This window comes from Dermacentor silvarum, chromosome 3 (assembly GCF_013339745.2).
Source record: "Dermacentor silvarum isolate Dsil-2018 chromosome 3, BIME_Dsil_1.4, whole genome shotgun sequence".
Lineage (NCBI taxonomy): Eukaryota > Metazoa > Arthropoda > Arachnida > Ixodida > Ixodidae > Dermacentor > Dermacentor silvarum.
Genome location: NC_051156.1, coordinates 137,321,866 through 137,339,594, shown reverse-complemented (window position 1 = coordinate 137,339,594; position 17,729 = coordinate 137,321,866). Strand labels below are relative to the sequence as shown.

Below are 17,729 nucleotides of genomic sequence, written 5' to 3'. Positions count from 1 at the left end.
AAATTCATTGTTGAATCAAACCAATTTCATTGTTAACGATATTATTCAATTCACATTTCCCTTATTGCCTCATAAGTACATTTACTTTTTTTTTCCTTTTGAATATTGAACGACTGTCCACCGAACCATCTTGGAATTTACTCGCTTTAGTTCATTCATCAAAATTATAGATTTTCTCGATTCATTTATTTAGCGCATCTGTACAACCTGCCTGACTCTTGGCCAATCCCCGTGAGGTAGTATGTGCCAAAGACGTTAAGGAAATCATCATCATCGTCATCGTCTTCGTCTTCCCTGCGCGCGACCGACGCTCGCGGCTGCGTTCCGAGCGGCTCGCGCTTTTGGCCGGGTCCCCGCCGAGGATCGTCCAGCTGACGCAGGGATCGCAAGACGCACGACGATGCCGGCAGGGACGTCGCTCGGCACACCGCTGTTGCGGTTCCTGGTCGTCCTCAATGCGGCGGTCTTCGTCAGCAGGGCCAGCAACGAGGTTGGCGCGCACTCTGCTCACGGTGAGTACCTGGGTATTCGCTGCGGTAGGACAGCGAAGCAGATACAGTGAAGGTTGCACCCCCGTAGGGGCTTGGGCTCGTCAGTACATACTCGTCAGGGGAACAGCGGGAAAAGACGAAAGACAAGAAGGGGAACACGCACCAGCGCTGCTGTGTGTTCCCCTTCTTGTATTCCGTTTTTTCGCGCTGCTCCCCTGTCGAATAGTGAATGTTCTTGAGCTGCCTTTGTAGCCCCGAAGTCAACCATTCCCGTAAACCTTAAAGTCGGCTTAACGAAGAAGAGACGAACCGAGGATCTCGATTTTAGTTAGTCGCAACCATATCCCGTTTTATACCCGTCTTCATCAGTAGGCGCAGGTCCAGGCGTAATGGACAAAAAAGTAATGATTTTTTTCGAAAAATCGAAAACTGCCCTTGGCGAGAAATATTCTTCAGCCGCGCTTCCCGACGCTGTAGATCGCAGGGGAATTCGTGGTACTTCACAGTAGCGTCTCTTCTCGCGTTCGAGTTGCACAGCGGCACACAAGAGCTTCGCGGCGTCACACCGCTAGAAAAAACCGTCTGCCACACACGCGCACACCAAAGAACCGTACTCAAGCACAGGAAACATGAGGCAAGCTGCTCACACACACAATCACACAAGAAAGCACACGAGAATGCACACGAGGATGCGCACGAAAAAGCACACCAACACGCAATAATCCTGAGGCAACCACATTGTAGCACGAACCGGCGTCTGCCTTGCGTACCGGAGCAGTGGCGTCCTCACCAAAAACAGCGGCCGCAATTGTCAACTCAGCCGAGACGCGCTCGCCCATTGACGGCGACGCGACGCAGCAGGCCGCACCTTTTTTTTTTTTTTTTTTTAATGTAGCGGCCGTGGAACTAGCAACCTCGCAGTCGGCAACAGTACGCCACTGCGAAGTCATACCAGGCATGCTTCGTGCTATAGACCCGTGTGTTTTGGCAATGGAACCAATAAGCCTTCGCCAGCTTTGTCACCATTTTCTGCTTGGCTACTTGCAGGCGTAGACCCGAGACTGGAAGCCCTTCTCGGGGGTCCTGGTGCGAGCTTTCCGAGCTTGAAGATCTTCGGAATCAAATTGCCGAGTCGAAAGGCGGTAGAAGTCTCCTCTTTTAAGGTTCACATGGACAGCTCCATGGGCTCGAAACGCCCGAAGAAGCGCGCCCATACCGACGGTGGAGCCCCCGAACGCAAGCACCGCAAAGGATCGCGTGGACGACGTCCGCCGTACATAGTCGTCGAGTCCACGAGCAATGGCGAGGTTCTCGGCAAGTCCCTGCTGCGGAATCCTTTCTTCTCCGACCTCTTCAAGTTGCACGGCTACCCCACTAGCGAGAACAACAGCGTCGTGGGTCCCCGCTACGTCGTGAACAGCGGTGTCGGCCACAAGAACAAGAGCGTTAATCCCCTCATCATCATCGTTCGCCGGCGCTCGGCGCGAAACGAGTCCGAGAGATCTGCGGAGAGGTTGCTCGGCACCAAGGTAGCGGAACTGCACCAACCTGGCGGCCACGAGTCCAGGGACGAAACCGAAAGCCGCCAGAGGGCGGCTGCCGAAGCGGCGATCAACATCATCAAGAAGGTCATCCTGAACAAGATGATGTCTTCGAGTCGCTCGGGCGGCGACAAGTCGAAGCCCTGTAAGAATGGCTCTGCTCTGAACGCCGCGATCATCTCGCCGGCGATGTTGTGGCCCCGCAAGCAGCAGTTTCCTCCGGTCTTCTTCGAAGAAAGTGGCAAGGGCAGCTACAGGCGCGCCGCGCCGGTTATGCCCAAGATCGAGGTTTCCTTCGAGTTCCAGGAGGTCAGGTACGGGGGTGGCGCTGTGTCGGGAGCAGGCTCGGCGGCGGATCTACTCTTCCCTGCTTCGCCGTACGACCGCCGACCTCCGGACGCGACGGTCGCCTACGGGGCGGTCCTTGTGATCAGCATGATAGCGCTCCCGATCACCATCATCGGCCTACTCCGAGTGCTCAGCCGTTACCCGAGAGCGATGACGGGTGCCAAGAAGACGATCTTCAGGTTGCCCTGCGAAGCACCCGTGTACGCTCGAGAACCCGAGCCCAACACCAAGGACCTGAACATCACGGGATCTCTGCTGGAAGATCCTATCTCCATCACGGTCAACAGCTACTTTCCCGGCACGCCACGGCCAGCTTTGGTGCAGCCGCCCAAGCAAACCACCGTATAAAATTGAGAGAGACAGAGAATGGGGAACAAGAGGGGGGGGAGAAAATAGAGAAAGCGGTTGCTTGTGAGGACTTCTGTTTTTTTTTTTTTTTTCTCTCTGCCACATTTACCACCAATGAGTGCCGGGATTTTTTTTCTTTCACTTTTTAATTAATTGAATGGTGTGTTTAGAGCAGCCGCAACAAAACTTGACCAAAAGGACGGAGGGCACGAACAGTGGTACCATAAAACAAAGAAAAATTGACCAGTCTGAGTGTCTTTTCTTTTTTTTTTTGCGAATAAATAAAGCCAGTCTCCTTAACTTGTACCTGAAAAAGCAAAAAGAATGAAGACCCGTTCACTAAGTCATGCATCGTATATAAGCTAGCACTAGCAAAGTACTACATGCTACGTGGGTATATGTAAGTGCATCGTCATAATCGCCGGCAGCAGTCGCCTCTGCGAGAGAGAACAGTCCATCCCGTAGATTTTCAACTGTCCGTGTCCCGTGTGCGCGGAATCTACTTTGCACGCTTAAAACTTCATATTTGCGTTCACTCGCAACTTGCTTGCCTGACTTCTGCTTGCCCCATAGCGCTTAGCAACCACGGGAGATTGGCCGAGAAGCCGGCGGTTAAAGGAACGAGGGGACAGAACAGATAAAAGTAAGTGACGAAGTGTTTCAGCGAGATTGATTTGGCTCTTCTCCAGACTTTTGTCAGTTTCTGGCTGTTTACTGCCACCTTGGGACACTGGTGCCGAATAAAAGCACCAGCGTGCCAAAAGTACCGAAAGTACCGAGTATGCCCACCTCTCTTATGCATAACAAAACATAACTTCCTACATAAAAACGGAACTTTTAAATGTCTGATCACAGGCCGATCCCTTAATGAAATGGTGAATTGTATTCAACATATTCTTTGAGTTACATTATTTCCTTTGATTTAGCAATTTCGGTTTGTGCCAACAGGTTTGCGCCAGTTCTTGGCCAATCCTCCAGAATGGGAAACAGTTGTACACAGGGGACAGGTGGTAGACTGCATCTCGGCCACCGGAATGGACATCACAGCCATGGAAGAGGCCGGTATAGCCTTAGCCATGCGTAATCCAAGAGCCACCTTTGTTCTCACGGATTCTCAGGCGGCGTATCGCAATTTCGCAAGAGGTCAAGTCGGCCACCTCGCACACTCAATACTGCAACAGGCTGCGGCCAATCGTCAAGAGGGTCAGTGGAAACAGCTGCTGTGGGTACCAGGGCACGCGGGAGTTCGAGGCAATGAGATTGCTCATGCCTCCGCCCGAGAACTTCTACACCGGGGCTCCGCCGATTCCTCCACAGCACAACTTCTCGCTGACCAGGACGATCCTCAGCCCCTTCTTTCATATTCTGAGATCCTACAACACCTCCGGCTGAGTAGACGCACTTTACCCCCGCCTGATCCCAAATTAGATAAGGCAACGCAGGTAGCATGGAGACGCTTACAAACATTGTCCTTTCCAAATCCTTATGTATTATCAAAGATAGATTCCATGACATACAATCCGCAATGCAAATTCTGTACCCAGACGGCCACGTTATACCACATGGTCTGGGCGTGCCAACAGAATCCGCAAATATCGGCCAAACATAATCCGACGACAGTCGAGTGGGAGGCGACCCTGTCCAGCTCGGACCCAGAACAGCAACAAGCCCTGGTCAACCGAGCCCGGACGGCAGCAAAAGCCAATGGTCTTCCGGACTAGGAGGTCCGACCACAAAACGGCTATTAATTTTCAATAATAAATGTTTTATTCTCTCTCTCCAGAATGAGCATTATATATATATGTCCCACTGCTATTCCCACATAAAACTCGTCAAACCAAGCCAAACTAGTTTTTTGTATCGCATCAAATGGACATATCTATGCCTCCGGTTCACATCGATTTCAGCATGTGCGTTGGACCTGCACGCATTGTCAACAGGACCGCATTGAGTTATCAGAATGCAATCAGACGGAAGATAGAAAAGAAGAAAAATGCATGGAAAGGAATCGGCATCAAATATTGTGAAAAACAAATTACCATGTAGATATGTAAATACGTAATACATATATATAAACATATATGCAGGGTGCCCCACGTAACTTGAGCCCAACTTTAAAAATATGCAAGTGCCACGTATACCTGGACAGAACATGTTGTTTGCCGTCGCTTCGGAGATCATTCAGAATATTTCTTGAATTCCGCCTATGACAAGTTATCGCTTGAAAACATAACAACCCATGGCAACGTTGGTTCTACTGTTTTTTTTTTTTTTTTTAATGAAGACGTTTGATTTACATTAGAGAGCAAATTTGGGGGTATTAAAATGATTTCGAATACAGGATCGGCAATTTTGTGAGAAATCAAATTACTGCTTCAGGAACAGGGGCGTAGCCAGGGGGGGGGGGGGGGTTGGGGGGGTTCAAACCCCCCCCCCCCGAAATTTTTTTGCGCAACCCCCCCCCCCCCCCAACTTACCCACACTTTTTTCTCGTCGCTTCGCGCTGACATAAGTCAAGAAACCGGTGCTACTATCACAATTTCGTTCCTGGGCGCTTCCGTTTGGGATGATAATTTACAGCGAATCATGTCTGCATATGGAAAACAAACTGTCACGGTGTTTGTCAAGGCTTTGACACTCTGTGAGGTTTTGGGCGAGAATGTGGCGGTCGCATTATGCAGCAACAAATGCGGCAGCCGCATTACGGATGAAGGTGAAAATGCTCGAGGCCCGTTTAGATTTAGGTGCACGTTAAAGACCCCAGGTGGTCGAAATTTCCGGTATACATTTCCGCTGCTTCCCTTCAGGTGCCGGTTAGGCCGCGCTCGCGCAGGATCTTAGGCTACGTTCACACTTGGTCTCGAAGCTGGCGGCAGCGGCAAAATCTTGCAAAAATCCGCCCGCCTAGGCGGCAAAACAGGCAGAAAAACAGTTTAGGCTACGTTCACACTTAGGAAGCGGCAAGCAGGCGGAAAGGCCAAAGCGGCCGGAAAATCTTTTCCGCGCGTGTCCAAGTTGTTCACATTTGTTTTGCTACCGCCGCGGCCGCCGCTGCCGCTTTCGTCCACATCCATCTAGTCTGCGTACGTTTGTCGGCGTAGTAGCACTCATTATCGCATTTCGAGCATGGTATGTTCATTCATTGACCCACCCGTGATCAAAAGTGATCATTTTGCGCAAGTTCGCGTATCATCTGCGACCTTCGGTAAATTCCTCGTTGGCGTTCCGTAATTCTCCTCACACGGGCGCGGTTGGTGCCTAGGCATGATTATATTTCATTAATAGCTTTTATTTACAAGTTCTAATAACATTTCATCATTTCGTATTATTGTCGGCGCCTCCAGAACACCAAAGCGGCAACGGGAACAGCAAAGCTAAAACCCGGGCTGGCCCTTGTGTTGGGGCTCGCCGAAGCCTGCGCGTCCTACGTGAGACCTACGCCCCCAATCTATTGCCGCGACGAGAAAACCACCCCGCGACTTCTGCAACATACCGTGCACGTGCGAGAATTATGGAGCGCCAACGAGGAATCTGCCTAACTATTGTCTGCCATGGAAGTGGGAGAAGAAAGGGCTTTTATACTTCAACCTACTTGTTTTATGGAAATGGACAATGAATAACGGAAGACGCGGACACCTCGGAAACGGCGGTGGTGGGTTCGCCTGGCTTTTCTAAAGTGTTAGGGCCCATTCACACTTTCGACTAGGCGAGGTCGCGCGACCAAGTTGGTCGCAAAGCGACCAGTCGCAAGTAGTCGCAAATGGTCGCTTTTCTCGAAATGCGACCGCTTCGGGCCAGTCGCTCACTGCTCGATTTTTCAGTCGCGCGACCGCAGTCGCAGAACAGCTGAACCAATCAGATGCGAAGGAACAGGACGTCCGTATACGCAGGCGCTTATTTTACGCGGCGATGACATTTCAAGCAGACGTGAACGGCACATCGTGATACATTTCGGTTTAGCGACTCGTCGGTCGCATTTGTAAGTGTGAACATCGTTCGTTTTGAGTAGCTTTCTGGTCGCCAGTCGCAATCGGTCGCGCGACCTCGCCTAGTCGAAAGTGTGAATGAGGCTTTAGAAGTTGGGTCACGCCAAGGCTTCGTTGCCGCACCTCCGGTCGCACGACGTTGGATACTATCGCGAGTATTGCTGACAGTACGTTTTAGTACCACTCTTGTCGTAGAGCAAGGGGTGGTTCTTGATCGCGTCGATCACTTTTGGTGCCATATTCAATTTTACGACCGGATGTTTACATGCTAGTGTAGCTTCCGGTCGAGCAGAACGACTTTCAGCCGCGTTTCCGCTTCGCCATGGCGAAAAAAGCGGTCCGAGACCGATTTGACTCGGTCTGCGCGCGAAACGTCTCTTGTTTTGCGATTGTGCCCCTACGGAAGGCTGGTAGTCACTGTTGTGTTGTGGAATCGCAAACCAGCAATGTACACACGAAGGGGTTGATGCCACCAGTGAAATTCCACCGACTCGCAACAGAATGCACAAAACAGATAGCCGACAAGCATAGATTACTGGTGTGCGCAGTACAGCGTAAGTAAACTCTTGTTGCAGGCGCCGACAGTTCTCGTCGGAGTTCACGCGTCCTGAGAAATTGATTATGTGCACTATGTACTGAACAAGACCGGAGTTCAGTCCTGCATCACTAGTACACCAATCAGTCGAGATTCTGTGAGGTACAAGGCCGCTTCCTGTTTGCACCGGCGTAAGTGAAGCAGAAATGAGTTGCACGCACTACTGCGTACACATGCCATATCTATGCTGTGCGGTGAAATATTCTGTACAATTCTGAATCTGTTGACGTAAAGGCAAACGACGGCTGCACGCTCGCACACAGCGGAAGACACAGCGGCCCATGCACTTGCCGCAGGAAATGTAACCCTCTCGTATGAGGATGCAGGGCGACGAAAACTTCCAAGGAAAACAAGCATTACGCGTTTTTGCGCGTATTTAAGTTTTCTAGCGCAAAGACGCAGCGAGCAAGCTATTGCTATGGGAGTAGGTATAGCCTGGTCACAAGTACATTTTCACGTGTATAGCCGTCCTTGACTTGTGAAACGCACTTCGCCCCGACGAGGGCGACGCCATCTACGCTTAACGGAGATAAACAATTAATGATGTCTTCTCCGATCGGGCGGGTCATCTCAATGATGCGTTTTCGAAGACTGGTCCATTCAGCGGCGCGATGAGAGACCGTTGCTCCAAACGCCCACTGTACCTGTTGTACTCGCTGTATTTTACTGAGCTAGCTTACTTTACTTTTTACTTAATTTCTTCACAAGCACATGCGAGAGGGGGGGGGGGGGGGGGGTGTCCCATGTCTTTGATATACATGTAGAGAGTCTGCTTAAACTACCGATATTTATTATCGATCACGTCACGTAGAGGAAAGCAAACGCTCCCCCCCCCCCCCCCCGGTCGGGCCGGTGAACCCCCCCCCCCCCCCCGAAAAAAATTTCTGGCTACGCCCCTGTTCAGGAAGTTACCATGGTATATTCTACGTGTGTCGCAGATGTATTCGCGAAGAGCCTTGCGGACGTTCCTGTGGCTGAAGCCGAACGGAGAGACCCCGAAGACGAGAATATTTAGGGAATTTGCAGGAATACGTACGTCGCTGTCGGAATTAAACTTCTAAGTACTCTTTCCTGTCGTTTGCAAACTGACGGCAGGTTAAGAAGAAATGGTCAGTTGTTTCAGGTTTCCAACAGATAATGGCACACATGGCAGGACAAGACCATCCCCACTATGTTGTTTTTGCTGTTTCCTCTGCGCAATGTGGCACATACCACTGTGGGGAATCGGCCATGAATTTGGCGGTTCGCACAAAATGAGTGAACGAAATGTAGAAGATCAGAACAGTCTTACTGGGGAAATACACGTGCTATTGCGTGCCTCTAATTACCCACTTTACTCGGCTTTGATTGCATTTGTTCCTATCAACCTTACGCAACTACTCCGTCAGTTTTCAATCTCCACCCTCGATCGCAGCGAGAACATGAGCCCTTTGCCGGCGGCCCGGCCTGTGACGTCACGGACGACGTAACCTAACCTGGCCTGGCCTCTCAATGCAATGGTTCTCGTGGCAAACAAGCAAGAGCGATCAAGTGCGGCTGGTCCTCCGAGATCGAGAGTGGCCCCGAGATCTCGAAGGCTCTGTTGAACTAAAATTGCCTGATATTGCTGGGGAATTGGAGGAAATGATTGGGAGCATGCCTGTTTTTTATAGAACCTTTATTCGTGACTAAACGTTGAGAATGCATTTTCTTCAGTGCTCTTGTTCATCACCGTGTCTGCACCCCCCCCCCCCCCCATCACCACCACCACCCCGAAGGCAATGCAAATAGGAAGTGATATTAAAACAAAAGAAAAAAAGATGAAAAAAAAAAACGCGGCAATGCTGATTTCACTATCAACCAACAAAGTACAATAAAAAGTGCGTGCCAAACAATTACAAGGAACGTGTTATTCAGTGGTCTAAATATACAATTATGCACGTTTCTTCTTTTAAAAAATCGACCAACATGTATACCGGGTGTCCCTGTTCACTTGGACCAAGATTTAAAAAAAAGAGAGAGAGGGAGCTCTAGCGAAATTGTACCGACTGCATAGCAGCTGTAGTCGTGTGTACTTACAGCCAGTGTTTTTTAATCATGAAGTGTTAATTGATTTATTTTAATTAGTGCACTTTTTCATTATTGCTTGAATCGTAAACATATCAATTACGAAGTGTTGGGCACCTCAAATAACCTCCGAATGAAGCATTTGTTTCATGCTGAGCTTTGCCTCGTTGGTTTTTCTGGGGAAACACAAAAAAACAAAAGCGCGCGAAACATCCAGAATACGAAATAGTTACGCCCTCGCATGCCGCTAAAGTCACTGGAACCTGGAAAGTACCGCATCCCTTCTCTCTTCGCCGCCGCGCCGCCGATTGGTCAGTTGCCGTCAGGTGATCACTTTCTGTCATAGATGGTCATAGAACACAAACCCCTTTTGCCAGCATTTCTACCATACCAACAGCGGCACGCTCGGGTAGGCTACTTGCGAAAATATTATCCAGATGGCGCTCGCATCCTCGGCAGGTCAAATTGGGACTTGGCCGGCCTAATGCGTTTTGGACACGCGCGCGCGTCGGGGCAATAGCAAACAAATAATAAAATAATGAAAAATGTCCTAGGGCCTTCACATTTTAATATAAGACGACTTATATTGCCACAGGAAAAACGTCTTCCCAGCAATGCATTTCTGTTTAAAAGTGAAGCCAACTTTAAGGGAATCGGTCTAAGCTTGGTCTTTGCAAACTGGCTTTCCCACGTTCTGCGTTGCAGTGAAACCTACTGAAAGAAAAATGCGATGCGAACGCGTCCCGATAGCGCTATCGCGTTCCACTCTTAAAGGCGAAGCTTAAGCGTCCTCCAATTTTTATTCTTCGTTGTTGTTGTTGTTGTTGTTGTTGTTGTTGTTGTTGTTGTTGTTGTTGTTGTTGTTGTTGTTGTTGTTGTTGTTGTTGTTGTTGTTGTTGTTGCGCCCTGACATGTGTACCCGTGTTGTCACGCGACTTATTAACTTTATCTAAGGTAGTTTTATTGCAATTCCCACAGGAAACGTGCATACACCTTCGATATATATGTTGCCTTTTTCTTTTATTTCGAACTGATCAAAGTTATTTTTGATAACACACGAAGCAACATTTTTGACAGAAAGCCACGAAGCAATAAATTGTATTGCATGGTAGCGCGCGCCTGGTAGCATTATCTGAACTCAAGCATGTGAATTGCATGCATGTGCCGTTGCTCTCCACTTGCACGTAAAATAAAGGATGTTAAAGTTCGGATTGAGCGTTTAGAAAAACTGTGAGTAGCAGCTAGCTGACCGGTAAGGCGGACGTAATCTGTACTGCGCTCACATACGCTATACGAGTATATCTTTGGCGGCTGAGGTCCCTTTTTTACAGCGAAGCTGTTAAACGCTCACTCTTCGATGGTCGCGTCCGGATGTAGAAAAAATTACCATTTGTCGTATATTGTATGTGCGAGTGAAAGCGCGCAAGGGACGCGCGCTTTCACGGGGAGCGAACGCACGGCGAAGAGCAAACGTGGCGCCACCTCTTCCGTCGCGCGAAAGGCCGTGGGGGGACGGGAGGGAGGGGGGGGGGCGACGTTTAACTGCGGCACCAAATGCGTATCTTGCGACCGGGCGCAAGGGGAACTGGTGACTCAATCCCACGCGAAAGGAGGACAGCGGGAAGGCAGCGCAGGAGGGAGGGGTTGCGGCTTCTGCTCTGCGAGCAGCTTGTACTTTGTGCGGCGCCGGGCAGTCGCGCGCACTGTATCTCGAAACCGATCTGCAACACGGCTCCTACCTTTGTATCCGCTGTGCTTTCGCCGCTCAATTTCCGTTGAAGCGATATACCGCATGAACCTTCGCTCGCTGCTGCTGGCGCGCTTGCTCACGCCAGCGTTTTGACGGCAGTTGTGTGCGGTCACACAAACAACGCGCAGAGCTGTTGTCGATGGCGGCGGCGTTTTGCCCGCGTTCGCAGCGAACGCGCGCGGCGTTGGTGACGTGTTTCCGACGAACCTGCCAACCTTTTCCGTACACCCTATGGCGGTGTACCGTAGCGACCATAAGGCCATGGTCCCTGTGGTCACTAAATAAATGAAAACCACCGGATATTTCTCATTCTTTAATAGTTCAAATAACCATATACAGCATCACATATCATAGTCATAATTGGAAATACATAATTCCCATCATAGTACAGCTTCGCTGGTCTTCCATCTCCACCCCAGTGGAAGGGCTGACCATTTCTTTAATTATTATACTTTCGTAGCATGAACAGTTGGGGGCAACGTGGTCTTTTCTGGCTTGTATTTCGTCATTTTGCACCACGTATCATGACACTTATCGAAAAGTTTCACCCCCCAAAATTAGCTGGCGGCGGCTGGAACCTACAACGGTTGTCATATGCACCCTAAAGAAAGCGCTTGCATTTGGCTTCCTAGACTACGCTACTAACCTCTACGTAAGCGCGAGACACGACTAAGTAGGCTCCCTGAAATACGCTAAAGCCCCTGGATCGACGCTCTTCCGAGCTATTTCACCGGTCGGCGGAAAACCAGGAAAGGATCAGGAGGAAAAAATGTCACAGTTTCGCCCTAAGGGCGAAGCAATGAATGCGATAGCAACACAGCAATGTCATACGAAGTAAGGTGAGCGGCTTTGGTAGCAATATGAATTGTAGTAAACATGAGCTGATTAAGTAAGCAGGTGTGCTGCGGCGTAAGTAGACCGACATGAAGAGAGACTCGATGACCACGAGGAGGCGCGTGTGAAACGGTGGTGTTGATGAGAAGCGCTTCCCGTGGGCAGCACGTGCGAAGGGACACACCTGTAGCGCTGCACTGCCTACCCGGGCAGCATTGCATGTGTAGCGTGCGTTGGAAAATGTGGCCCGACTATTACTAACTGATTGAACAAGCGTGGTGTGAGCGCGCACAAACAAACATGAATAGATCACACTGAATGACTGCAGACAACGACTGTCAAAACGCTGGCAGCAAGCGCATATATACGCCGCAGCAGCGGGTGAAGGTACGTGCGGTCTATCGCTTCAACGGAAACTGAGCGGCGAATGCACGGCGCATAAAGGTCAGAGCCGTGTGGAGATAAGAGACGGTGCGGACGAGCGACGAGCGCGGTTGTTGGCAGCGTAGAAGTGCGCCCCCCCCCCCCCCCCGCGCTCCCTCCGGCGCTGGCTTCCCGCTTCCTTGCTTGCGCGTGGGTGATTGAGTGCGTTCGCTCTCCGTGATAGCGCGCGTCCCCGCACGCTTCCGCTCGGGCATACGGCGCGCGGCGAAGATTTTATCTATAGGGAACCTCACGGCGACGGCGACGGCGACGGCAGAAATCCGGTAGAAGTGTCCATATAATTGCTATCGCAATAATAAACGCCAGATACGCAGAATTGGGGCGCCGCCTTTCGATGAGGTCACCGAGTGAAAGAGCCAGCGCGCATAGCCTCTGAGATATACGTAAGTAAAATTTGTTTACGGTGCCGGTCTCGAAATCCAGCAGCAGGACAGCAACGGGGCACTCAGCTTCGCGCTGGAACCGCTGAATGACGGCGCCAGTAAACGGGGCTTGTAATGGCGCTTAGTTCAAGTGGTTATATGTGCAGTCACTTTCGGTGTGGCATATGAAAGCCCATCGCACAATAAACAGAATTTTACTCTTTATGCTATATCACAGGGGAAAAGCTGAGCGGTTCGCGCTTTCACAAAGTCAGCACATTTGTTGTTTGGGGCTTTGAAAGAGCCCGCAATCTATTGATATACGGTTTTCAGCGACAGAACACCTGGTAACCAGATTGTACTGTGTTATGCAGACAGACAGCCTGCTATCCACCAGAACGCCTGTTCACTTCCAACTTTCTCTTTCTTATTGTCCTTCTCTCTTAGCTATCCGTGCATTTTTTCCTTTCAAGTGTTACGCATTCTGATGATGTTCTTGAGAACGAAGTTAGCAAAAGTGTAAGTTAGTCGAATTTGTGTGAATTAATTCTGCGAAACACAGCTCTGATGTATAGTCGCTTATCCAGATTTCGTTCTTTTTATTCTTTTTTTTTTTTTTGTCGTCCTTGTGTTCTTTCGCGCTCTGTTCCTGAAGGTGAAATCGCAAACTGTGAGTCGACAAAAAGCAGTGAGCACTGCGTTCGCGCATCTATAGTCACGAAAACAAGAGTCAATAGGCGAAGCTACCAAAAGCTGGATGTAGAAAATCTGTATGTTGCAGCAGCTTAAGTGTTATCTGTGAACTGATAGTTGGCTGTTTCGCTTCATATCAAATGCGCGTCATTTCCATGTTCTGTCGCCCTGAATTTCATCATATTCGTTTCGTTATTAAAAACAGAATGGGTGCCCCATGACATCCATATTCACTAATCTCACATTATCACATCGCGTTTGTTGCCCCATATATGATACCTTGAATTATTTTACATAGGAGTTATGCGGCTTGTGTGCGTGTGTGCGTGCGCGTGTGGTGTGGGGGGAGGGGGGGGGAGGTCAGGAGCTAATGGTGTCTACAAAAATGAAGTTAGCCAAAAAGCAACGAATTTGCGAGCATAGGATGGTGGTAGCTAACACAAGACAGGGATACAATGAACTATGGAATATCTATTCTTGGTATAGGCGCGAAGAAGACACGGACGGTGACAGAAGAAAACAGGACGATCGCCACCGTCCGTGTCTTCTTCGCGCTTATACCAAGAATATGTTACCGTACCAACTCGCCCAACTATCCATCCTTTTGCGGAATATCTATATAGTTTATTAAACATGGGTAGAGAGATATATATAAACTTAATTTAAAAAGCAAACGATGATGCTCGTCCCTAGGCGGGCGTCATCCTCAGTCCAGGACGCCGTGGTCCCTCGCTGCCCGTCGCGCTGTGTCCACCAGTCAATGCTGGTCCTCAGGGCACACGAGCTGGTCAGCAGCTGGACAAATTAAATATGCTCGCGGACGTCTTCATTCTGCGGTGGAAGTAAATATCATGATGATGATGACTAATACCCACACGCTTTTATTAAAACTCGCAATGACGCTGGGGAGACCAGTTAATAAGCTTGAGACGCAAAGTGATGGTCCAGGCTGGCTGGTGTCAGTTTTCTCCTAGAAAGACACCGAGAGAAAGGTTCGGTGACGATTTAGCGGTAAATGCGAGAGAAATGCGTCAGCATTACGTCGCATCTCATTGAGGTCCCGGATGCATGACGTCAACCGCGTTCACCACATTGCAAAGTGTTGTTCGGGAGCTCACTCGACACACGTCCTGATTCTTCCAGGAGCGACGTGCAAATGACGGTGCTCCAGAGAAGACCACCCTCAGAAGCACTATACTAGCTATATGCGGTGCGCCACGTAACTTGTGCGTAAATTTTAAAATATGCGAGTGCCACGTAGCTGGACAGGACCAAGGTGATGTTGATTGCCGTCCCTTAGGTGAAGTCCGACTACATTTTTTCTTCGCTTAATTACATACGCGTAGTTAGTTATTAATAATAATTAACTTCTTAAATACTATAATCAGAGCGAAATTGTCAATCATAAATTGTATGCCATAAATGAAAAATTACCGACCCATCTCTCTGTTGCTCTTTACGTGGGCACCTTTTTGTTTTGTGGGCTTTCTTTAACGCTTGAAAAAAAAAAAAAACCTTATGAGTGGCACATATGGAGCAACAGAAATATGGATCGGGATTTTTTTTTCATTTATGGCCTACAGTTTTTCGATGGACAATTTCGCTCTGATTATAATATTTGATAAGTTAATTAATGGTATAATAACTGTGTAATCAAGCGAAATACAAGAAATAGTCTCTGGACCACGCTCTGCAGCGCGTGGTCCCCTCTGTGCAGGAGCAGGAGTCCAGCGGCCTTAGCAGCCCTTCTCGCCCGTTCGACCAGGTCAAGCTGTGGAGGTAATCTGTAAGAGTCCACCTGGTGGACATGTCCATTTCATCCGCTGTTGAAGTTCTGATTGGCTGGGCTGGAGTGCGCTTCAACAGGAGCCAGGCGCCACAGCCAATCAGCACTTCAGCACTTCAGCAGCAGACGAAATGAATATGACCACTATGTGGACTCTTACAGAATACCTCCTCTGGTCCGTCGTGTCGAGCTGGACAGCGCTGCCTCCCATTGCTGTGTGGTGGGGTGTGGGCTATAGGTTGTGCTTCCGCATACTCGTATAGAGCGTTGCGCATTCATGGCAGTGTGGGAATTTACCTGAATGCAGAGCAAGGTGTATGACGTGGTACTGGCTCAAACGTGGATATGTGTTTGTAGTTTCCGCCATACTACGGCTTCCTCTCACGTGAGAGCGTTGTGCCGTGGTGGTAGTGCCCTTCTTGACCGGCAGTAGTGTTGTAGGACTCATGGATAGGTTAACGGTGTCGACTTGGGGGTGGAACTCCTCTGCGTGCTCCTCCCGCGGTTCCGGATGCGTGTGCTGAGGCGCAGGCTTAAGCCTGCTGATTGTGCCTGCCCCAGAGCCCACACTACGTGTGTCTATAAAATCAAAGCCCCTTTCTTAAAGAAATATGGTTAAACGCGAAGCTTTCTCCTATGCAGACTGAATCAAAGTCGAAGTCCAAAGCCAACGACCACGCAACGAACCCAAGAAAGGCTGAGCGACCCGATGCGATGCATGTGTGATTTGATTGCTTGTATAGGATAGTATTTCTTGAACGTTGAGGTTGAATGAAGACACATTTCGTCAAGTTGCACAGCCTTTATTTTGGATGATGTAGCCGTTCATTACACGCACACGCACACACTTTCACGGACTGCATGCCGTTGCCGATACACGGGATTGGCCTTACGGGCACGATCACGTTCGCCTTACGCATACGGCAGCTTCATCTGCCGTGCGCTGCAACCGCGGCCTAACCGGGAATGCATTGCGTGACGCGCGTAATGCAATGCAGATATACACAGTTCGTCTGGGTAGCGTGGCGTTGCAGTTCCCATTGTTCTTATCGGTACAACTGCGAATGTAGATTGTAGTGTTCTACGATACGTATGTCGTGCGCCGTTGTTGTATTATGTGCGCAGATGCGCAGCCGTTGTTCTATTGTGTGCACAGATGCGCAGATAGTTCCACTGTGTAAGTTGGCTTTTGCAGCAGTGCGTTTTCGGCGTTCACGGACGAATCAGTGAGACATAGAAAGCTTCGCTTTAATAGTTCGAGTTGGCGCGCTCCTTTCAGAACGCTATGTGCGGCCCTCGAAATTTATCGCGGGAATAATTTCTGCATACCGCCTGATCAGTGCGTCACAGCGCTGAACTCTCGACAGTTCAGGGTTATGACGCACTGCCAGTGCAGCCTAATCGTGATGGCTTACGCTATCGCTCGTTCCTCTGCCTCCGCAGCGCTCGCCCTGGAAACCGACGACGCATTTATCTCGATCCCGTGATTGTCGACTGAGCTGGTGGGCGAATGCGGTTTTTCTTGCTGTTATGGCAGCGTCCACGCACATACATACAAGACGTCATCGGGGTTTTCATACTTCCTGGCGAGTACCTGCGCATTGGTTTGTCGCCGTCGGCTGTGAAAGCTTGGGTGCATTTTCCGGGGAACCGGTGAGACATGCGTGATCTACTGTATGTATATTCATGCTGGGATTCTTGTCGGTGCTCTGGTGTCCCGTGCGGAATATCCTAGACGTTGCAAGGGGCGCAGCGTCCCGCTATCGTGCGCTGTAGCCTCTCCTTAGGCTTACCGGGTGTGCTTTTATGTGATTTCCTGCGCACTGCGTGTTATACACCCACCCCCGTATGCTACAGACGAAAGGTGGCCGTCCCGAGTGGTAGTGCAAACGCTTGTTAACACGCCTTGTGTATCAGCCGATCGAGAGCCACCACCGCCACTTTTTCGAAATTTATATGCGGTTCCGACTATACGTCATCATCATCAGCCTATTTGTATGCCTACTGCAGGACAAAGGCCCTGCGATCTCCAATTACCCCTGTCTTGCGCTAGCTGATTCCAACTTCCACCTGCAAATTTCCTAATTTCATCACCCGGGCCCACCTAGTTTTCTGCCGTCCTCGACTGCGCGTCCCTTCTCTTGGTATCCATTCTGTAACTCTAATGTTCCACCGGTTATCTACCCTACGCATTACATGGCCTGCCCAGCTCTATTTCTTTCTCTTAATGTCAGCTAGAATATCCGCTATGCCCGTTTGCTCTCTGATCCACACCGCTCTCTTCCTGTCTCTTAACGTTAGGCCTAACATTTTCCCTTCCATCGCTCTTTCTGCAGTCCTTAACTTGTTCTGGAGATTCTTCGTTAACCTCCAAGTTTCTGCCCCATATGTTAGCACCGGTAGAATGCAATGATTGTATGCACTTTCCCTTTCAACGACAGGAAAGTGTCAGGATTTGGCAATGCCTGCCGTATGCACTCCAACCCAATTTTATTCTTCTGTAAA

At 49.7% G+C, this 17,729-nt stretch overlaps 1 protein-coding gene across 1 annotated transcript; it reads left to right on the top strand.

Moving 5' to 3' along the window:
• The first annotated feature begins 302 nt into the window (after positions 1-302).
• LOC119444030 (uncharacterized) lies at positions 303-2,859 on the top strand. Its single transcript, XM_049663661.1, has 2 exons — positions 303-512; positions 1,539-2,859. Exons 1-2 carry the CDS (start codon positions 401-403, stop codon positions 2,726-2,728), a joined length of 1,302 nt encoding a protein of 433 aa, XP_049519618.1. The 5' UTR covers positions 303-400; the 3' UTR covers positions 2,729-2,859.
• The last annotated feature ends 14,870 nt before the right edge of the window (positions 2,860-17,729 follow it).

Bases quoted from the DNA above. Each gene is read 5' to 3' on its own strand.
- LOC119444030 (XM_049663661.1), top strand. From the start codon at position 401: ATGCCGGCAGGGACGTCGCTCGGCACACCGCTGTTGCGGTTCCTGGTC. The intron at 513-1,538 runs GTGAGTACCTGG...GGCTACTTGCAG, and splicing joins TGGCGCGCACTCTGCTCACG to GCGTAGACCCGAGACTGGAA.